We start from the raw sequence: 23,800 nt of genomic DNA on the forward strand, positions 1-23,800 counted from the left end.
GGTTAGCAAACAAAAACCATTAAGAACTGTATTACTGAAAGTACGTGAGGAAGTTAGGAAGCGTGGTAATGCCACATCATCCAAACCAAGATAAACTTTTTTTTTAAGTCACAGAAGATATCAAGTGTACTGTACAGGATGTGTTAACTCCTCCTGGCACTATCCTTTATCACTATACCAGCCCTAACTTGTTGATGATTATGCATGCACTTTTTATAACAATCTCAAGTGTGCCAAGTAAACACAGCGCCTTCTGTGTAATTACTTCAGAAGGAAGAGGAGGGGACTCTGAAAAATCGCAGCACAGAGCCAAAGGATCAGCAGAGAGCCAGTATCTATTACTTCAAGGCCTGATACCAAAACCTTGGCTCAGAAAACAGATACATATTTAAACATTTTGTGTAAGTCTAAGAAAAGCACACTCTATAAATGTTTCAAATCGGCTTATCTTATGTTGCTCAACACAAAGACTCAAATTGAAAGAATAGCTTGTGTAATTCCTTCCTTTCAAAGAGGACTCAAGTCTATTTCCTGATTAATTAGGCCTGTCAGGCAGAATAGAGCATATCCTTCTCATCAACCTCTACCATTCCCCAGGCTTAATATTCCATTGACTGAATCTGTATTTATCCTCCTAATGGAAAACCATCCAGTGTTACTATCCAACTCAGTGCTTTCCAAGTACAGTCATGCTCCACATAACGCTTCAGTCAACGACAGACCACATATACAACAGTCGTCCCATAAGATTAATAATATGGCTTAGGTGTGTAGTAGGCTATACCATCTAGATCTGTGCAAGTACACTGCATGATGCTTGCACAACAACGAAATTGCCTAACAACGCATTTCATAGAACGTATTCCGTTGTTAAGTTACGCATGACTATACCTGGCCAGCCCCCTGGGTAAATGATGCAGCCTGCTTTCAGCATGTGTTGACCGGCAGGGACCCCCAACCACCACGGGGAAACTTTGAGGGCTGAGAGGAAATCTTGGCACATCTATAAGCCATCTGTGGCACACTGGTATGACCACAGCACATCAGTAAGCAAGAATTTAGTCAAACTCTTCTGATATTCAGAGTTAAGACTAGACACAGCCTTATAAACATTTTATGTACTTCTGATATGAAAGGCAATCATACTGAGAGAAAAACTGTACATAAAACTCTTTAAATACACACACACACACACACACAAATATTTCAACCAGTACCAGAATCTGAACCAAAAAAAACAAGTATTTGTATAGAGGTTAGAAACATAAATTCTCCATACACTTTTACTTCCCAATATTTTCACTCATATTCTAAGTACCTACTCAGTATTATCTAAGTTACTAAAATACAAAACCTTGAATACCATTTTTAAATTGTAAACATCACAGAAAATCAAGGAGTAGGGGCCGGCCCCGTGGCCGAGTGGTTAAGTTCTCGCACTCTGCTGTGGCAGCCCAGGGTTTCTCCGGTTCGGATCCCGGGCCGGGACACGGCACCACTCATCAGGCCATGCTAAGGTGGCATCCCACATGCCACAACTAGAAGGACCCACAACTGAAAAATATACAACTATGTACTAGGGGGATTTGGGGGGAAAAGGCAGGAAAAAAAAAAAAAAGATTGGCAACAGTCGTTAGCTCAGGTGCCAATCTTTAAAAAAAAAAGATCAAGGCGCATACTCGAAGGGTAATTTACATAATATCTATGCACTCTGAAATCTTTTGCAGGATTGCTGTGTACGTAAATTTTCCTGAGGAAAAGATCTATATAACTTCCATTAGATTCTTGAAGAAATATGCAATCCAAAGTTATTTTTTACTACTTTCACTGGAATACACAACAAACAGAATTTTCCAAATTCTGATCTTCTATATATATCCCCTTCTTTAAATTGTCTATGTAACTGGCTTCTAAGGGAATCTGACCTTTGTTGGCCTCAGATTCCTTCTCTGTAAAAATGGGAATAGTGCTGTTGCCCTGTCTACTTAAGAATTGTTGACCACAAATTTGGCAACGTAGGAGAAAGTCCTCTAGACAATTAGAAATTTCTATCAAAATGTCAATATAATTTAATAATGCTTACCATTGATATTTTTATCCATGTTAGAATAGTCTATAAAGATATTTAAGATTTCAGACAGAACAAGTACTATTAAAAAAAAAAAAAAAAAAAAACCTTTGTCTTAAAAGCACTGATACCCAGACTTTAGTTCTCTCATTCAGCTTGTGGATCTTTAAGACATGTAGGTTTATGTTAGAATGTATTTTACTTGAAAGAGCATAATACACTATAATTAGTGTTCGGGTGGTGAACATGATGTAATGTATCCAGAATTTGAAATATGATGTACATCCGAAAAAAATAAAAATTAAAAAAAAAAAGAGCATAATAGTAGTTATATGCACTTTTTGGTTAATAATGAGTACAGAGAAACTTTTGGATAAGAGAATTCCTAGTACCCACTGGAACGTCCCTAAAAATATTGCCCACCTGAAGTGATCTGTTCAGAGACTACTGTAAGAAAGTCACACCTTTGACAGAATATGATCATAGCTTTTTTAAGAATAAATTCTTTTCAGAGTGAATTTCTAGAAGTGCAATAGAAAGAAAGCTAAGTAAAGAAATAAAACCAATTATCTCCTCCCTTGGTGAGGCTCTATATATGTTAATATTTCTCAAGTTATTCCCATAACCTAAGAATTACTCAATGGACTGTCCGTTTGGCCTTAAAGGACCCACATAATAAAGACGAGAGCCTTTGAAACAATCAAGTTTCTCACAGGCACCCAGCAGGTACTATGTCCCCTTTTCCTTTGTTTCTTTCAAACAAAATCTTACAAGATTTCTTGTAAATCTCACATTTATGATTCCAATATGTTTTGATCTACCGACTTTCCCTCTACCTGACTTTAAGGAAACTCGTTCTTTAAAAACATACCAGATCGCAAGCCCTTTCTAGATAAAGTCTATGTCTTTGTAACTCTGATTCCTCAGGCCTCAGTGATAAGGTAATACGAACATATTCTTAATTACAGGCAAATCATGATAATCAAAGAAAATTTTTTTGCATTGCTGAAAAAAATCAATCCATTTATAACATAAAGCACACAAGACTAAGCTTGTAAAGTTGCAGGACCCAAATGAAGAAAAACTTCACTGAGAAACATAAAAGATTTTAATAAAAGGGAGAGACAAGCTATGCTCCTGGAAAGGAATACTCAATGCTATCAATATGCCAATCGCACCCCCCATCCCAAGTAATTATACAGTTTTCATGTAATGCCAATCAAAATCCCAACACTGCAGAATTATATGGAGTGCTTATTAAACCTGAAGTGTTCTGGAATTTCTCTAAACCTAGGATTAAATCTCTGGGATTTAAATCCAGAAATCTGTTCAATAAGCACCCTAGATGAGGTTTAAGAACCCTTGCATTAGTCCTGCTATCTACTAATGATCGATCTGAAGGCTATTTAAAAAACCAGATATTCATCATGAACTACTATGATCACTTTTTGGGGTATTTTTTTCTCTCCCTCTTAGGAGAATGGCTAAAGGAGAATCACCTGAAAGCTTGCTAGTAATACAGAACATTGGGCCCTACCCAGATGTACTGAATCAGAAACTGTATTTTAATAAGCCCCCAGGTGAGTCACATACTTACTGGAGTTTGAGAAGCAGTGTGTTAAAGACTCCCCATAATTACAACGTTTAAAAAAATTCACACATCTAAAACCAACCAGTTCTTTAAGTAAAGAGACATCCATGTTCCTCTTGAACTTTCCTGCTCAATCACCAGTCCTAGGCCCCCTCATCACAACTCCCATTCATGAGACTGGAATGAAGTCTCTATCTTTTGACTTTCCTTTCCTTCCAGTCACCACACCTTTCCCCCTCCCTAATCCCCATTTTCTTTCCTACAGAAGAAATGTCAGATTTTACAATTTTTTTTTTTTTGCAGACTGAAAAATACTATATATCAACTTAGTTCTCCACTAATACTACTTTTTTCTCACTTTCTTACATCTCAACACTCCTCCATTCATAAATCAAAAGCCTGGGTATTAGATGCCAATCAACTCTCGCCCACTTCACAACTTCCTTCTCAACAGAATATTGGACTTCAAAAGCATCAAATTTTAGCCAATTCTTACATTGCTGTTAAATTCGTCTTTTCTTCCCAAATTCAGCATTATGCTAACCTCTCCCTGGGACTCGTGGGCGTTACAACTATTAAGTACAAAAACCTACCGCTTCAATGTTTCCAAGTTCCCCTCAACAGCATCTTGTATTGTGCTACTTTACAACCCAACACCTGCATTCTCAGAGCGCTTTCAATGCTGCCTTCACCCGGTGACCACGCTCACACATCTCACCCAAACGACAGTCAACTAACCATCAGATGGGGGTTCCTCCTATGTTCTTTTTTCACCAAAGTTTAATAAGGGGCTGTGCTAGCCTCTGGAACACATTGTAAGTAGGATACCATGTACGTGGGTTTATAGTCTATAGGAGGAAAAGACAAAAATGAGTTATTATGGCACATTGTGATGAACAATATGGGCAATATAACTGAAGCACAAACGGTAGTAATGAAATAATTATGTTTGGAATACCCTCAATCCAGCATTCTCTTTTCACTTAAGCAGCCCCTGAAATTCCATTGTTTTAGGAAGCCTTTCTTGATGAGAACGGACAATGTAAGCCAAGAATCTATTACACAAACAGCACTATGGACCTAACTCAAACTAAACATGCAACCACTTAATTCACATATCCTCCAACTCAGTGGCTTATTTATATATTCCCACTTACGATTACAGATAAATAGTAAGCAAGCATCCCATAACTTCATCTTTGGAAAAATTACCATTTTATTTTAACACATGTTCACTATTTTATTTTCAACCTCTATGAATGCTCAAGTTAAAAAATTCAGTAATTTGATCAGTTCCCAGCATGAAATGTATGTAATCCCCGATTTAGCAGTGGATTGTGTCCTGACAGCTTCTAAGTCTGCTCTTTGGCATTCAGAATATTTTCCCACAGAAACAATTCTCCACGTGATAACTAGGTTCTCCGGTCAACTTGCAGTCTAGTACTACTAGTACTGTGATATCTAACGTCTCTATAAAACACTTCTGTAGGAACATTCATTCAGCCAAGAGTGCATCTCAATACATCCCTAAGACCACAGGTTTTGCCCAGCCTAGCAAACTGTGAGAAAGGGATTCCCCGAGAGCCAAGCCACTAGCAGTGCCTGAGTAAATACAAGCAGCAACTCAGGCAAGTTGTCTACAAATTCTACAGAAATTTCTAACTATTCTTTGGTCATGTGTCCCTTTGAGAATACGATGAAAACCATAAGGCCTCTCTTAAGAAAAATGCACACAGATGTCTATAAACCCCTGGTGAACAATCCTAACAGCAAAGTGTAGGGTCCACACAATAAACCGTACACTATGGACCAGTACTGTCCAATATGTGAGCCACATATGTAATTTTAAGTTTTCTAGCAGCTACATTCAAGTGGTAAAAACCAGTGAATTTTAATAATACATTCTATTTAACCCAACATATCCAAAATACTATTATTTCAAAATGTAATCAATATTATAAAAATATTAATAAGGTCTTTTACATTCTTTTTTTCATATTAATGCTTTGAAATCCCATCTGTATTTTACATTTACGGTACCTCCAATTCAGACTAGCCACATTTCAAGTAGTAGCAGCCACATACGGCCAGTGGCTACTCTATCAGACAGTTTTGCTAGACTATACAGTGTACACCCAGCAATTCTCAAGCCCTTTGGGCTGAGGATCCCTTTATGGTCTTAAAAATTATTGAAGACCCCAGAGAACTTTTGTTTATGTGGATTATATAAATCCATATTTGTCACATTAGAAATTAAAACTAAAATTTTTTTAAAATCTGTATTAACTCATTTAAAATAATAATAAACATTACATGTCAATATAAATAACATTTTTACGAAAAAGAGCTGTACTTTTCAAAACAAAAATTTAGAAAGAATGGCAACGTTTTACATTTTTGCAAAGCTCTTTAATATTAGTCTTCGTAGAAGACTGCTGGATTCTCATATGTGCTTTTGCAGTAAATATCCTACGACATGTTGTTTGGATTGAATGAAGCATATGAAGAAAATCCAGCCTCACACATATACGGAGAGGAAAAGATGAAAGGCTATCTTCACAGTCTTTTCAGATAACTATGGATATTCTTCTCTCCTATTATAGCAAAACATGACAATTAGTAATCCCTTAAAGGTTAGTTACAATACGGTATCTAAAACCACATCACTAAATTTTTTGCACTGTTACATTAAAATTTAATGGTTGATCTTGTACATTGTATGTATTGTATTCATGCATTTGGAAAATATCAGTTCACAGAGTTAAAGAGATCTTCTATTACACAATTTTTTTAAAAATCACATTTGTTAATATTATCATCTATCTCCTCAAAAAAGCCTTTAAGCAATGGGAAACTGTCAAGTTCGCAATGGCAGATGCAAGTTTTCCAAAATTCTAATTTTCTTTTGAAAGCTCAAATTCCATTATTAATAACACCTGTCAGTTGTTTTCCTTAAAGTGACAGGCTCACTTGAGAAAATGTCTGCCAAATACCCAAGTCTAAATAACCATAGTTTGTCAGTCATTCTTTCAAATAAAAATGGTGTTCCATGAAAAAAAGCAACTAGTTCAGGACACGACTCAATCACCCATGTGCTTTTCCTCAATTACACCAACATACTTCATTAAGCTTTACATGTACTTCCCATTTCTTCACATATTAAAAAGATGTGTACTTACAAATGGCTAATAATAAGCACATGAAAAGATGTTCAACATCATTTATCTTTAGGAAAATGCAAATCAAAACTGCAATGATATACCACTTCGCCCTCATTACGATGGCTACTATAAAATTTAAAGCAAAAACAAAAAACAGCAAGTGCTGGTGAGGACATGGACAAACTGCAACCCTTGTGCATTGCTGGGGGGAATTTAAAATAGTGCAGCCACTAGGGAAAACAGTGTGGCAGTTCTGAAAAAAAATTAAACATAGAGGTATCATATATACCAGCAATTCCACTTCTGGGTACATACCAAAAAGAAATAAAAACAGGGACTTGAGCAGATATTTGTATACTCATATTCACAGCAGCATTATTCACAATAGCCAAAAAGTGGAAACACTTTTTGTCCAAATGCGTCCACTGATGGATGAGTAAACAAAATGTAATACATACACACAACCGAATATTACTCAGACTTAAAAAGGAAATTCTGACACATGCTACAACATGGATGAACCTTGAAGACATTATGCTAAGTGAAATAAGTCAGACAAAAGAGAATAAATATTGTATGATTCCACTTATGGGAGGTACTTAGAATAGTCAAATTCACAGAGACAGAAAGTGGAATAGTGGTTACCAGGAGCTGGGGAAATGGGGGAATGGGGAGTTAGTGGTTAATGGATACAGATTTTCAATTTGAGAAGATGAAAAAGTCCTGGAGATGGATGATGATGATGGCTACTTAATGTGAATGCAATAAACTCAAAAACGGTTAAACGGTAAATTTTATGTTACGTATATTTTACCACAATAAAAAAAAAAAGACATGTACTCAAGGGCCAAGATTGATAGAAGACTTTTTATTGCTTCATTAAGGGCATTCTCAAGAGAAACTGGCTTTAAAAAAAAATGAGTGCACATGACAATGAAGAATACAATGACTACTAATAACAGTTTGGTGCCAACTGTCTTGATTTGCGTTAAGATACTAGCAATTTAACCACCACCAACATTGCTTTTGAACCATCAGTGCAAATGCCAATATGGTGTAAAAGGCAATTTTGTCTTAGTAGTATTATAAAATAATTCTGACCTGATAAATTCCCTCAAAGAGTCTTAGGGACCCCTCCACCTGGGGCCCACAAACCACACTTTGAGAACCATTACTGAAGCCTCTTCTTTCACAAAAGTCAATTAACGACAAAAGAGACACAAAAGATCACAGAACAGTTTTATTTTTGTTTTTGTCTGTTTTATCTTTTAAGATGAGAAAAACAAACAGGTTTCTATGCTGAGCAGGAATCAGATACAGTAAGCACTAAGGAATAAGTAGAAAATAGAAGAAAAATCAGATAATTGATGGAGAAGGGAATGGGAGGGCCAAGATAATCAGAAGCACAGCCTCTGAAGTTGGAAGGAAAGGGGAGAGATATCAGAGGTAGACTGGGGGTACGCTTTGACTTATAAAAAAGCTCTCAGGCCTGGGGATGTAATGGACAGCACAGCGACTATAATTCATAATGCCGTATTGTATATTTGAAAGTTGCTGAGGGAGTACATCTTAAAAGTCACAAGAAAAAAAAGTGTAACTGTGTGGTAATAGATCTTAACTAGACTTATTGTGGTGATCATTTCACACTATATACAGATATGGAATCATTATGTTATACACCCGAAACTAATATAATTTTATATGTCAATTATAGCTCAATTTAATAAAAGCTCTCTCAACACAGAAATAAACCCACACATCTATGGACACCTACTTTTCAACAAAGGAGCCAAGAACCTACAACGGAAAAAGGAAAATCTGTTCAACAAATGGTGCTGGGCAACGCGGACAGCCACATGCAAAAGAATGAATGTAGACTATTATCGTACAACAAACACAAAAATTAACTCAAAATGGATTAAAGACTTGAATGTAAGGCGTGAAACCATAAAACTCCTAGAAGAAAACAAGACAATACACCCTTTGTCATCATTCTTAGCAGTATCTTTTTTTAATACGTCTCCTCAGACAAGGGAAACAAAAGAAAAATAAACAAATGAGATTCAAACAAACTAAAAAGTCTCTGGACAGCAAAGGAAACCATCACCAAAGCACAAAGACTTTCTCCCAAACTTACCAAATGGGAGAAGATATTTGCAAATCATAGATTCAATAAGGGGTTAATGGCAAAAATACATAAATAACTCACACAACTCAACAATAACAAACAAAAACAACCTGATTAAAAAATGGGCAGTGGCATGGTGATTAAGTTCACGCACTCCGATTTGGCGGCCCAGGGTTCGCAGGTTCGGATTCCAGGCACAGACCTATGCACTGCTCATCAAGCTGTTCTGTGGCAGTGTCCCACATACACAAAGGAGGAAGACTGGCACAGATGTTAGCTCAGGGCCAATCTTCCTCACCAAAAAAAAAAATGAGCAGAGGATCTGAACACACGTCTTTGCCAAGAAGATATACAGATGGCCAACAGGCACATGAAAAGGTGTTCAACATCACTAACTATTAGGGAAATGCAAATCAAAACCACAATGAGATATCACCTTACACCTGTCAGAATGGCTATAATTAACAAGACAAGAAATAACGAGCGTTGGCAAGGATATGGCGAAAAGGGAACCCTCATACACTGCTAGTGGGGATATAAACTGGTGCAGCCATTATGGAAAACAGTTTGGAGATTCCTCAAAGAATTAAGAATAGCACTACCATAAGATCCAGCTATTCCACTTCTGGATATCTATCCAAAGAACACAGAAAGACTAATTCAAAAAGATATATGCACCCTTATGTTCACTGCAGCATTATTCACAATAGGCAAGACTTAGAAAAAACCTAAGTGCCCATCAACAGATGAATGGATAAAGAAGAGGTGGTAAATATATACAATGGAATACTACTCAGCCATAAAAAAAGATGAAATCTTGCCATTTGCAACAACATGGATGGACCTTGAGGGTATAATGCTAAGCGAAATAAGTCAGATGAAGAAAGACAAATACCATATGATTTCACTCACATGTGGAAGATAAACAAACAAGCACATAGATACAGAGAACAGACTGGTGGTTACCAGAGGGGAAGGGGGTGGGAGGAGGGGAAAAGGAGTGAGGTGGCACATGTGTATGGTGATGGATTGCAACTAGACTGTTGGTGGTGAACATGATGCAGTATATAAAGAAGTCAAAATATATGTAATGTCTTAAACATTTTATGTAATGTCATAAACCAATGTTACCTCAATAAAAATAAATAAATAAATAAGCTCTTTCTACTTAAAAAAAATAGACACTAGATAAACGCTTCTTGATAATGGTGATAATTCCACAGTTTAATATTAACAAATTTTCTTTTAATATTTTAAATCATAGATTAAGCACCATTCTAACTTTTCGCTTGCATGTGTGTAAAATATGCCACATTTGTGACAAAAGTAATGTCATGTCCTTTTTAAGAAAGCTGTTTTCTGACGCCCTAGGAATTTGTCTGCCTGCCTCTGCTCAGAAGTTTAATGCTCCAGGTTTCAGTCACATGCACTTGTACTATAATCTAATAAAATAAAAATCTGAAAGAATCTGGTTGCTTTTTATTTTGAATAAATGTAGCACAAATTTGTGAAACAAAATGCAAAAAAGGATTTGATATTACAGCTGATCGGACTCCAAGCCTTCAAGTTCCCACAACCTTGAATTAGCAACAAAAGGAAGCAGGGGATAAGAATTGAGCTATTTCTCCTCTTTTCACTTTCATCACTCCCTAGGGGAGGTCCTAGATATTGCTATGCCAAATCCAACTGAAGCAGCTAAAGTAATGCGATTTTATGCTACCTACTTTACAGTTCACAAACACGTTATTTCATTCAGGACTGAACCTCTCTAAACTGAGACAACAGACTATTTGGGGGAAGCTGCAATATTAAACTTTTAAATATTCATCTTAAACAACTGCAGCTCATGGTTTGATGGCCCGAGGAAAAAGCAAAGTGGGAAAACTTTAACTCAAAAATTTGGAGGATTACCTCTTTCCACCTCAGATTCCTCAGGTACCCATTAATACCCCAGCTGCCTCCAGAATATTCAAAATCCCCTAGTCCCTTAAGTCTGCTCAAAGTCCCCACTCCAATCAAAGGCCAATGCCTACATGTGTACAGGAGCCAATTAAGGAGGCCACGTGTAGTGGAAAGGGTGCTAGATTAAACTCAAGAGACCTCAATTCTGCCCTCCACAACCAACACCAACAGTGTGACTGTGGGTTCATCCCTGGCTCAACTTTCTCATCATTAAATAAAGGAATTAAAATTGGATAACTGCGACAATTATGGAAGATTTGATGGCACACTAGCATTTTAAAAGCAAGGGTGTTAGTCCAACACCACCAACTCCACAGTTAATATCATATTTAGGATGTTTTCTGAAGGAAGATGAGGGGGCTTACCTTGAATTCAGATTCTTGTACACCACCACCCCCATCCTTGAATATAGTCTTCCAAAAAGCAAAAATGAATAGACTTGACCTCACAATATCCATAATGGCCCTCCACAACTTTTTAAAATACATATAGCCTTTATTAAGACAGACAACTGCTACTCTAAGGTGACAACAAATTTGATTCTTGAATCTTTAAGCAGGAGTTTCTCAAGCTAGAAATTTATGAAACACTAAATTAGTTACATGCAACTTTGAGCACTTATAGATTCATACAGCACCTTGCAAACTCACTTCCAACATTCCTTATGAACAGGGTATTATCGGCAAAGTGCCATACAAAAACATTTTTTTTTTAATCCATAGATTTGAAACATTTCTTAAGTTCCCACTTCAGTGAGCTGAAAAACAGAAAATCCTTAACACCTAGCCTCACTGGGTTTTAAAAGTACATAACTATCAATTTGGATTGAGATCCTTAGAATTTCTCCTTTGGGTTATACAAACAATATTTTGCTAAAAGATGAAAAATTAACAAAGATTTAACAATCTGGTTAACTCTTCACTAGGATTTAAACTCGGTTAGTTGGTAAACCAAAAAAAACTCTTTAGATCTCCATGACTGAGTATAACACCAGTTAACTATCTTACAAACTTCTGTTACTGATCACAGAAGAGACCATTAAAAGCCTATACACAGCTGAGCATAGACACTTCCTACTTCTGGAAAATTACTCAAAACACATGTCCTACTGATCATGAGTCAGTAGCATTATTTTTTTGTATACAAAGAATAGACCACTAACATTCAGTAGGAGACATTCTGTTACGCAGGCCAGAGGATGAAAAAGTGGGTCATGGCCAGTGATGCATAACCCCACTCCCTAGAAAAATAGTCCTGACAACATTCATTAAGTAAAATATTTTACTGTACTATGTGTAAGTCATTTTAGTACTAATATCTGTGGTTCCAAAATGAATAGTAAAATTTAAACTAACCACTAACAATCTCATTCAAAAGAGAATACTTAAGAGTGTAAAAAGCTCCAGCCAGCCCTAACAATGACCCAGCCACAAAAAATTAAGGAAAATAAGTAAACAGAGCAATTAGGCAGGGGAAGTGCTGTGCTGGAAACCTCTCTTCCAGGAAACCAAAGAAAGAAGAGAAGAATGTTGAGGGTGATAATGATCAGTTATTAACAAAACTGCATAAAGACTCACTGTGCTACCCTCTGATCTGCTATGCTAGGCTTATAAATTTCCTGATCCAAAAGAAAATTCAGTGTCTCTCTAACCTGGAAAATGAGCACCTCCAATATCACACAGACTAGTTAGAGTGGTCTCCCAAAGTAATGATCATGTGTTTCCTTCCCCCAGAGCATTAAGGAGATAAGATCCCCTTCTTCCTAATCTCTCATTCTCTTAGATACCGGTTATCCTATTAAGCCTTGGTATTGTCAGCCACTCAAGAGAAAGCCATAGCCAGTCAACCATTTCCAATATTGTTACTTAAGATTAGGTACTCAAAGCACATACTTTAGGCCTGTTCAGCTTGTTTTCTCTGTCCCACGGTAGTGGCTTTCTTTAAAGATGACGTGGGTCAAGGGAACTCAGGCTAGAACATTTTTGAGAGTCATACCTAATAAGAAGAGCAATGCAGTACCCACAAAACAAAGATGTACTATTTGTGTAATCACAACAGAAATGAAACAGGCTAGAAATCCAAAAATAAATTTGGTAGTATTTTTTTCATCCATTTAGATAATGCTGCACCTACATTATCATCAAATGTCTCTTTCTACTTAGTTTTTATAAAGGGACATAACTGGAAGAACAGGCCCAACCTGCTCCCAAATATCAACTGAACAATCGGATTTGTCAAATATGGTTGCCATCCAATTGTTTTACGGTAACTTTTTCCAAACTAGAGATGACAGCACTGGAAACAAAAAGTAACTAATTTTCACACATATCACGGGTAAACTTTCTAACATTCACTCAGAGAAAGTACTGCCATAACCCTTCCTCATAAATTCTTTCCAAATAAAAACTTGAAAAGCAAGAACATTCATTTCCAGATACCCTCCAAAATACATATATTATAAATGAGTCACTTGGAGAATACAAATTAGTAAAATGACAGAAGAAGCAATTAAGGTGGCATATCCTTTGAAACTAAACAGTACTCTGAAATGCCACACAAGTTTATTTGAGCACCCATGCCCTTATCTCAAGGGTTACCACAAAAGGCAACTTCTTATAAAAGACTTTTTTTCCCAGTGAGTAAGAAATAATTTTATACTGTGGGATAAAAAATAAATTGCTAACCTATACTGAAGCTTGCCAAAGCACACAAATGCATAATGACCAAATACAATCCTTCCCTTATGGTCTCAATCCTAAGACTGCTCATCGTTATCCCTCCTTTCCCAGGCCCCTCTCTTATCGGAAAGAGCGATCAGTTATACAGACAGAATCAGAGAAAGCTAAAACGGAAAAAGATGTTACAGGTCCATCTTCATCTACTTCATTTTTTTCTTGAGGAAACTGAGGTCAAAATGTCACGATGCAAGTTAGTGGCATAACTGTGATTAGCAACTGGCCCAACTCCAAGTTTTGCCTTTTTCTTTTTTTTAGTAATTATCTCCAAGAAGGCACTATTCCAAAGATTTAATAAAATGTTAAAATGGGCAAACTAGGGGCCAGCCCCGTGGCCAAGTGGTTAAGATCGCCCACTCTGCTTCAGTGGCCCAGGGTTTCACCGGTTCAAATCCTGGGCGCGGACATGGCACCGCTCATCAGACCACACTGAGGGGGCGTCCCACACGGCACAACCAGAGACACTCACAACTAGAATCTACAACTGAGTACTGGGGGGCTTTGGAGAGAAGAAGGAAAAAAAAAAGAAGATTGGCAACAGCTGTTAGCTCAGGTGCCAATCTTTAAAAAAAATGGCAAACTAGTAGCAACAATTTCGTATTTCAAAATAATATCCATAGCAAAATGCCTCTCTAAAGGCTACATCCCAAACTAAGGCCTTAATGTAGTTGGAATTCTACAAGATTAGGACAAACCAAAAATTCCAAAAAACAAAGTCTCTCTGTGGAAAGGCCGACAACCACTTTCCTGCAGAGAGACTTGAAACTGTTAGCAGAAATGTGCTGACTGATTTCATCCGTAAAGATGAAACACAGACAGAAAATCTCCAAATTAACTAAGTGCCCAACTATTTAAACCAGTTCAGGCATTAACCACTCAACTTTCCAACTCAGTTCCCTAAAAATAGTAAGCTTGTGGGTAGATGAACAGTTCACCAAATGGATGCAGGATAAATCCAAGGAATAAGCAGTCTCAACCTCTTGCAGATGAAGCTTTGCACAGCTTTGAAACTGCCATTCAGGACTCAGTTTCAGAATTCCAAGTCAAGGCTTTAATCATTTTGATAGCTACCAAAGGTGTTCTAATAAATGTTTATGTTCTACTTCAAGTTTTGACAAAAACAAAAATGGGAGAGACAAGGTGAAAAAAAACAAGATAATGTACAAGGCTAGTAAAGAACACTAAAGAAAATGCAGAATCAATGTAAAGATGAACATCAATTCTACCTTCCAGTATGTTCCTTAACATTAACAACATCAAGGACCTTTCCTATTTTTCCCTCCTGTGGACCCAATGATGGAAAGATACTAATAATATTAATTTATTTCCATTATTTTTAAAATAATCAAAGACAACCTTTCTGATCTGCCCAGAATGAGAATATCAGTATTAACCACACAAAGTTGACCCAGCTAAAAGCAAAAATATGACATGTTAGTGCAATTTAGCACCTTTATTGGAGATAAATGTATAATTTCCACGATATTTCTTGAAATATTGAAAACTGGGAATTCTTTTAGTGTTCATATCTTGTTCTTGAATAAAACTGCCACCTCTACAGAAAATATATCAGAGAACAATCAAAATTGCATCCTAGGAGCTACCCCTACAGTGATGACATTACCAACCCAAAAGAGGAGCACCTGTTAACAAGATTCTATGTAATGTCCTTTGCTGCAAATTACTTTCATTTTATTGTGAAAGCATATGCTGCTATCAAGGTCAAAATCCTATACAGCTAATTGAAACTTAAAAATCACATACGGCTGAATGCCATATAACAACTATCTAATTAAAATGATTCAAAATTTTTACAAACATAAATGCGATACTTAGTCCAGGATAAATGTAATACCTAATGTAAAAGCAAGTTACCACTATTCCAGAATCAGATCTCACTGAAAGCTTATAACCAAATCTAAACTTAAAACTGACCCATATTTATCGAGAGATTTGTCTTGTACTGTTAGGTATTGTCACATATTATCTTGTTAATATCACATTATCTGTTAATCTTCATAATAGATGTTAACCCCATGTTATAGAAAAGGAAACAGTGTTTTCTGAGAATTAAACTCAACAACAACAAAAATGCTGGACAGGAACAGAGATAAATAATACCCTGCCCTCAGAAAGCTCACCATCCAAAAAGCCTGTCAAAATCTACTGTAGAATATAAAGCAATTTCATAATTGCATGTGACAACACTTCTTTGAACTCAGCCACCTTTACTAAATAAAGAAAACTATGTCAATAAAGAAAGATGTATAAGGAGCATCCAGGAGTTTCTTTCTTTGCTGTTTCAAGGAGACTAAAATTGAAATGACATTTTGCATTAAAGAAACTTTGTCCTCAAACTTCGTCTTCACCAAAGTAGAAAATTCAGGGTCCTGTGGCCTAGGGGGAAGACCCTTGATGGGACAAGAACTGAAGAACCCTCCATTGGTGCTTTTCAATTTGCAAATTAGGTCTTAAGTTCTATTGAAGAACTCCATCTGGTTTAAAAAAAAAAAGTCAAAATCGCTTCCTTTGAAAAGTATTTGAATGTCTCTGATATAGCGGGGCAATCTGTGTCACACAAAAGCAGTTAATACAGAGTCCTCCTAGCCTCAAGAATTTTACTATCTGCTAGGGGAGATGAGTCAGGAGCAATAATAACCACCTTAGTGTTTCCAAGCGCTTACATCTCAAGACAAAAGATTAAATGTGATAAGGAGGGAAAAAAGCAAATAGCTATAATGTCCACAGGAAGAAGGGAGTGATCATAACCAGCAGGCAGGGAGCTAGGATTACTGAGGCAAAAGGCAAATACCAGATTCAGTCACAGAACAACAGGGAGTGGAGCACGTTGTGGCTGGAGCAGAGTATTATTAGGAAATAACCAGAGCTAAGATTTAAAAGGTAGGTTGAGGACTGAGCATGTATAATCATGAGCACCTGGCCAAAAAATGTGATCAAGTAAGATGGCTTCTGGGCAACACAACTGTTCATTCCCTCTCCTTCACTCTCGAGTTTCAAGGCATCAGATTCTCCTTGTATTCTCATAAGTCTCTGGCAGCAACTTTTTAATCTTTGCCTACTGTAAATCAGTGGTTCTCAAGGTATGGTTCCTGGACCAACACCATCAGCATCAGCGAGCAAGTTGATAGAAACGTAAATTATGGGCCCCTCCTAGACATACAGAATCAAACTGTGGGGGTCAGACTCAGCAATTTGTGGTTTACCAAGCCCTCCAAATGATTCCGATGAACGCTAATGTTTAAGACCAGGAGTTCTTCAGTGAGAGCCTTCCCCTTCTCATTCTACACTCTTTCCCCACATCCATGCTCTCCTAGGGCCTAAATAACAGCCAAATGCTTACTAATCAGAAATACCTGTCTCTAAGCCCAGCCACCTTTGCTGAGTACCAGACCATGTACTCAACTTCTCATCTGACATTCATTTCCTCAGATATCTCAACTAAACATGTCTGGAACTACTGGACATCCTCCCAGCCCCTCTGAAAAACTCTGTTCCTTCTCTACGCTTCTCCTCTCAGCAAATGGTACCTCCATCCAAGAGTTGCATACAACACTCCCCCCGCATCCAATCTACCACCAGGTCTTCCCATTCAAGCATTATAACATTAGTCTCCATCCGACTGCCATCATCTTAACTAATCATTCAATTTATACACCTCCCAATCAGTCTCTATATAGCAATCACAACGATCTTGTGAAAATACAAATCAGAGTGTGTCACTGCCCAAATTTAACACCTTCAGTAGCTTCCCATTGCGTTTTCAGACAAAATCTAACACCCTCAATGTGGTATACAAAGATCTGGATCCTGGTCATGTCTCCAAAATTATCTTGGGTCCTTAGTCCATGTGATTTTTTCACTACTGTCCACAGCTCTAGGCATATTTCAGTTCCTGAAACTCTTTCCCACATACAGACTTCTCTCTTCATGACATACTCCACACCACCCCCACCTTCTCACTTCTGCCTTTACCTAACTTTTCTCATACTTCAGATTACCGGTAAAATATCAAAAAAGGCCTTCCTTGATCCTCCAGTATAAACTGAATCAGTTATTCTCTCAGAAAACCCTGTGCTTTCTTCTCATGACAATTATCAAAACTGTAAACTACATTAACTTGATGATTTTTGTTTGTTTAACATTTATCTTCCATACTAGACTTTAGTTCCATAAGATCAGAGAAAGATCCGCTTTGTTCTCCACTGCATAAACAGCACCTAGTACAGAGCCTGGCACACAAAAGGCATTTAATAAATAGTTACGGAGTAGTAACAGTTGTCGATATTTTTTGTTAAACCCTCCCCCTTCTTCTGCTCTCTCTGTCCTCTCTCAGAGACTTTAACTCACAAGTTATTGGGTAGCCACAGATGATTTTCTGCCAATGAAACAGCATGCTTAAGTCCTTCATTTTCCTATTGATTTATATTGCAAAATCAGATTTATTTTACTATCTTCCTGTAAAATTAACAATGAGAATTGGTTAACTCTTAGCCTAAATCCACTCACCCCAATCCAAGCAGTAAACTCTGAGAGAACTACTGAGCTTCTTTTACAGACCTCTGTAGTAAATTCCTGACCTCCAACTACTGACAGTGCCAATAACCCCCATGCCATGTCAGAAAGTCTTACCTACCCATCATTCAACATGCCATTTCTATCCAGTCCCCAAAATCTCATGATTAGATTATCTCAACACGTTATGAATGGTGTCCCAGTCTCTATGCTCCCCATTTAAGTCCACTTTGCATCAAGGACATTTAGAAAAAAAAGTCCCCTACTTGAGAACCAACTTCTTCCCATTATCAATCAATATGAAATTCCTCTGACTAGCACTAAAGAAAGGCCTATGGAGACATGATCAAAAAGCCAATCCTATGTTTTAATAAAAACATAGAAAGTTACATAGAATTATATGTGCTTGACAATTTGACACTGTTTCAAGCTAAAATTTGCATATGGCTCTACCTGATTTCTACAGCCCAAAGTTGGACTTGGTTAGGATGCACTTCTGAAACTAAATTGTTTTCAAGAAAAACCATGGAGCCGGCCCTGTGGCCAAGTAGTTAAAGTTCCGAGTGCTCTGCTTCAGCGGCCCAGGTTCATGGGTTCAGATCCCAGGTGCGGTCCAACTCCACTCATCAGCCACGCTGTGGAGGCAGCCTACATACAAAATAGGGGAAGATTGGCACAGATGTTAGCTCAGGGCACATCTTCCTCAAGACAAAAAAAAAAAAAGAGGAATATTGGCAACAGATGTTAGCTCAGGGCAAATCTTCCTCACCAAAAAAATAAAGAAAAGAAAAACCATGAAAATGTCCCACTATGACGTCAGCCCCTAAACTCTGAGCAGGAACTCAAAAGGTGCAAGTTGTCAGCATTTTCAAACACATATAACTAGAAAAAATTATGATACAAAGCATATATTATTTCAGAGAGGACACTACTCCCAACAGTTTCGTTATAACACACAACGTAAGTATACCCCTGGGATTCTATTTTTTAACTAAATATATATAGTATATAAATATGTATGTGCATGTATATATAAACATACACATATGGATTCATACATATATATATATATTTTTGATCCTCATTATTTGAGGATTCCATATTTGTAAACTCACCTACTTGCTAAAATTTATTTGTATCCGCAAAATCAATACAATACCCCAAAATCAATACAGTGGCACTTTCAAGGTCATTTGCAGACATGTGCCTAACGGGGTAAATTTTGAGTAGGCTAGCTGGTGTCAACAAGGGGACGTTCTGCCTTCTTGTTTCAGCTCTCACACTGTAAACAAGCACCTTTTTCAAGGTCTATTTAGTGTCATGTTTTTCTCACTTTTGTGCTTCTTACTGGTGATTTCGTTGTTTAAAATGTCCCCCAAAACATAGTGCCAAAGTGTTGTCTAGTGTTGCTAAGCGCAAGAAGGCTGTGGAGTCCCTTACAAAGAAAATACACGTCTTAGACAAGCTTTGTTTAGGCATGAGTTATCGTGCTGTTGACCATCAGTTCAATGTTAATGAGTCAACAATATATATTAAATAAGGTATCTGTAAACAGAAACACAGACACATAAAACAAGGTTATGTACTGATTGCCACATTGTTACCAAATTATTGTGACCAGAGGCTTTGTAGTACCCAAATCCTGTATTTCCCTTAGGAGCAATGGTTCAGTATTCACTAATTCACTGTTCACAGTGACTTCACAGAACAGAACTACCGTGAATAATGAGAATCAAATATACATATATACGGGGTGGGGGGGGGGGAGAGCGCACCAGATTTACTGAAGACTCAAAGATACTGCAGAGGTCATTCTGAGCAAGCTGCCTGTGTTTGCAGGAGCACAGCAAAAACGCCTCAGGGCACAGCATCTATAGGGTCTTGGCCCTGTTTAAAAAACACTGACCAAAAGCAAAAAATGTAAACTCTCCCAGGTTTGTTTTTTGGTCTGTCTTTGCTTCTACCCCTTTTCGCACTAATGGTTTACCTCTCCCCAGTTCAGGTACTCTAAACTCCAATGCCTTTGCACAAGCACTTGCCCTAATCTTATAACTGGGCAAATTTATCTGTCAATTATTGAATGTGAATCATACTTGTGCTTAAACATCTTATCTAAATTGTGGCACTACTTATTTAGAAAGGAGAGAGGACAAAGCATCTGAAATAAGAATTGTCAGGATCAAAAAGTAAACTGAGGATAGACAATTTCAGTTGTCTGTGTGAAGAGAAATACACAATGGAAGAAAACCTAGGCCTTCGCCTCCCCTCCAGAGATAGATAATTTTTTAAAGAGAATTTTTGGAAGAGAAATGATAAATCTATGGCAAAAGTCAGTGGAACACTCTAACAGTGACATTAGTGCTTGAAAAAACATTATTTTTTTGCAGTTGAGAGAGCACTCCCCATTTTAAATTCACTTTTATTTTCATTTTCCAAAATTACTTATTTTTTATTGAAAATTACTTGATTAGGGTGATGACAGAATATGCTTAGAGCCGTGATAGAAGCTACAAATCCAAAGTCTATGTCTTCTTTCTATTAAATAAAAGACCCATCTGGGATTTTGCGAAATTAAGTGAGCGTTAATACTACTCAAGCCACACTTCAATCAGTTACTACAACTCAAAGACAGAAGTACAGCATGTGAGTTAATAGCTATGTCTTCTTAAAACCTACAACGGAACCTAAACCAACCCGTGAAATTCATATATAATAAAGAGCTCGGAAATTCTACAGCATAGTAAATCTGTCTATCAAGACCAATCACCATACATTCATTCTTTTCAGAAGCTAGGGATCCTCCTCTCATCTCTCCAAGGTTAGGCTAGGCTCATTATTAGGAGCAATGGCTTGCAAAACAAGGACATCCATCCCTGAATAATTCAAGATCTCTCTTTAGATAATTTTATCGACAAAAACCTTTAGATTTTTCTCTTGCATTAATTTGCTTTTCTTTGCAGCACTTCAAAAAACAAGTGGAATCTCAGTCTACTGTCTTCAAACCACAATGCCTGACTTTCAGAGAACCAAAACCACTCTCTTCGATTTCTTTTCTGTTACCCTTGGAACTTAAGAGAACCATTTATCAACAAATTACTTCTTACGAATTTTAAAAAGTATTTACTTTGTAATATCATTCTGCAATCAAACACTCAAAGGTCAATGAAGCACGCAATAAACAAGAGACAGTATTTCTACAAGCCAGTTGTACCAAAAATACAAAACTAAAGTGTAGGATCTTTTCTTTTAATGGAGTAAACTTTTTGTACGCAAACTTGCAACTGCTGACATAGCCTCGTAAAGATAATGAAGGGCCGAACACAAAACTTTGCAAGTGAAAGTTAACCTGCTTTAACACCACCTTTTAAAGTACTACCAGAGACGTACTGAAAGAGTATGAATAGCACCTTGTCTGATAAAGAAGATTCTAAACAACAAAGATAAATGGACTTCAAGTTTACCCCAAAGCAACATTCTAACTGAATTTGGGGCAAAGTACCATCTCCAACACACGCACACACAGAAATACATTGTTTGTCAACTGATGACAGAGCAGGAGCAAACGCAGGCTCGACACCAGGGGCTGCAGGGTCCCGTGCCCTGCGGCGCGGGTGCAGACTCGGAGGAAGAGGCCAACGCATGACACCCGCCTGAGCCACAGCTGGCAGGGCAGAGCCTCAATCTTGCTCGATCTGACCCTCTCATGAGTCACTGGCCCAATCAGGGCACCACATCACTCGCTAGGACGTTTTCTATTTATTTCCTCGACTAGGGAAGGACTGAAAAATGACTTAAACTCGCAATGAGACAACTGTGCAGGGGTCGGAGCTGCCAGCGGCGAGAAAAGCCGGCTTAACAAGGAAAGCCCGAGCTACTCTCTAAGAGTCCCCGCGGGCCCCGCAGACGAGGGCAGAAGGGGAGAAGAGGAAGCCGAGAAGGCGAGGAGAAGCGGGCGAGGACCGGGAGAAGCCAGCGCCACACCCCAGCCCTCCCTCACCTGCCTGCCCGAGCCTCCCCGGGCGCCCGTACCTTCGGCCAGCGTCTCCTCCAGGGTGACCTGGTAGCGGCCGACCGCGAACACCCGGACCCCTAGAGACGAGCTCCCGGAGCCACAGCCGGCCCCCGGCCCGGCCCCGCCACCCGCCGCTCCGCCGCCGCCGCCGCCCTCCGACTTGGGCATTCGAGAGAACTTCTTCATGGTCCCGCCGGCGCGCTGGAGGGCGCGGGGCGCGCGCAAGGGCGAGCGAGAGGACGAGCGCCCGGGGCGGCGCGCGGCGGGGCGTCCGCGAGGGGTCGCCGCCCCTCGGCCCGCGGAGCGTCCGTGCGCGCTGCGGCCCGCCGAGCCTCACATTCCGCGCGCGCTAAGCGCACGGCCCCAGCCCCGCCGCCCGCTCCGCGGCTCCGCTGCAGCTGCCCGGCTCCCGCAGAGGGCGGCGGGGAGGGCGGGGACTGGGCGGGGCGGGGCGCGAGGGGGCGGGCCCGGGCGCGGGGGCGCCGCCACCGCCGGCTCCAGCGCCCCGGGTGCCCTCGCCGCCTCGCTAAGCGCCGGGGGCGCGAGCCCGGGAGGAGGGCACGAGGAAGGGAGCTAGGAAAGGGGGCGGAACGGCCGGCCCCCCGGGGAGTGGGCTGGACCTCTCGGGCCACACTCCCTCCCGATCGCAGCCCGCGGCGCCGCAGCCGCCAGACTCGGACCCGCGCCGCCCGCCACTCGCGGCCGTTGGCGGCGCGGCGCCGCTGCCAGCTGCTCCCTGAGGCCCGGCGCCCCGCGCAGGCGCGCTGCCCCCGCCGCCGGAAGTGACGGGTCCGGCTCTTGTCACGTGGAGGGGGGACGGGCGAGGTGATTGTGGGGGTTGGGGATGAGGGGAAGGTCTGGGGTCCCGGGTCTGGGGACCCAGCAGGAGGGTTCAGGCCAGGCCTATGGGGCCCTGGCTTCCAGCAGGGAGGTGGCCGGGGGACCGGCTCCCGCGCTGCCCCGCGGCGGGGTCTGTCATCTTGGCTAAGAGTTGGTATGTCACTCTGGAGGCTTAAAAATGCCGCCAACTTTACCCCCGCTGAGGAACTTCTCGCTGCATTTCTAACCCGGTTTTCCAGACCTTCTGCTCCCGTGAGAACCTTCTTCCGCTCGCCCACCCTGAGCGTGGGAGGTGGGAGCAGCTCGGAGCTAGAGCGGATTCCAGTAACCCGACCTGTAAAGCCACAGTGTCGCCCTCTGTAACAGCCGCCTGTGCTGGGAAGCGTTTTGCGGTTTATTAATTACTTAGGAGTACTTTCAAAATCTCCTGTGTGCTATGCAACAGCCGTGTGAAACGTTCATAACAAGTATTAAGTCCGTTTGCAGACCATCGCCATTGGCCAAGAGAACTTTACGCACTCGCCCAAGGTCACACAGCTGGCTTGTAGAGCTGGGACTACAAGGTCCATCCTTTGATACTTAGTTTCGTACTTTGGGCCATTCTGAAAAAATAGGTTGGGTTCAGATCGTTGGAAACCGGCAGATTTTGGACTGTTCGGAAGCATAACTAGCCATTGGTTTCCCCTCTCCTTTAACAAAGAGATTTGCCCATTTAAAAAAAGAAAAAACCGTTGCATCCATTTCATAAACTGCAGGAATCTCAATGCCTG

The 23,800-nt window shown here is 39.7% G+C and overlaps 1 protein-coding gene across 3 annotated transcripts in view; it reads right to left on the reverse strand.

Annotated features, from left to right (window-relative positions):
* Positions 1–22,523, reverse strand: part of BMP2K (BMP2 inducible kinase) — a 117,056-nt gene extending 94,533 nt beyond the window's left edge. For 2 of the 3 annotated variants that reach the window (XM_046656328.1, XM_046656327.1), the window contains exon 1: positions 22,208–22,523. In XM_046656328.1, coding sequence (XP_046512284.1) covers positions 22,208–22,376 — 169 coding nt within the window. In that variant the 5' untranslated portion in view covers positions 22,377–22,523. Of the gene's footprint in view, positions 1–18,631; positions 18,651–22,207 lie in introns of those variants that run through there. The other variant, XM_046656329.1, reaches the window with a different exon arrangement.
* Between the last annotated feature and the right edge of the window lie 1,277 nt (positions 22,524–23,800).

This window comes from Equus quagga, chromosome 3, assembly GCF_021613505.1.
Source record: "Equus quagga isolate Etosha38 chromosome 3, UCLA_HA_Equagga_1.0, whole genome shotgun sequence".
NCBI classification, from domain to species: domain Eukaryota; kingdom Metazoa; phylum Chordata; class Mammalia; order Perissodactyla; family Equidae; genus Equus; species Equus quagga.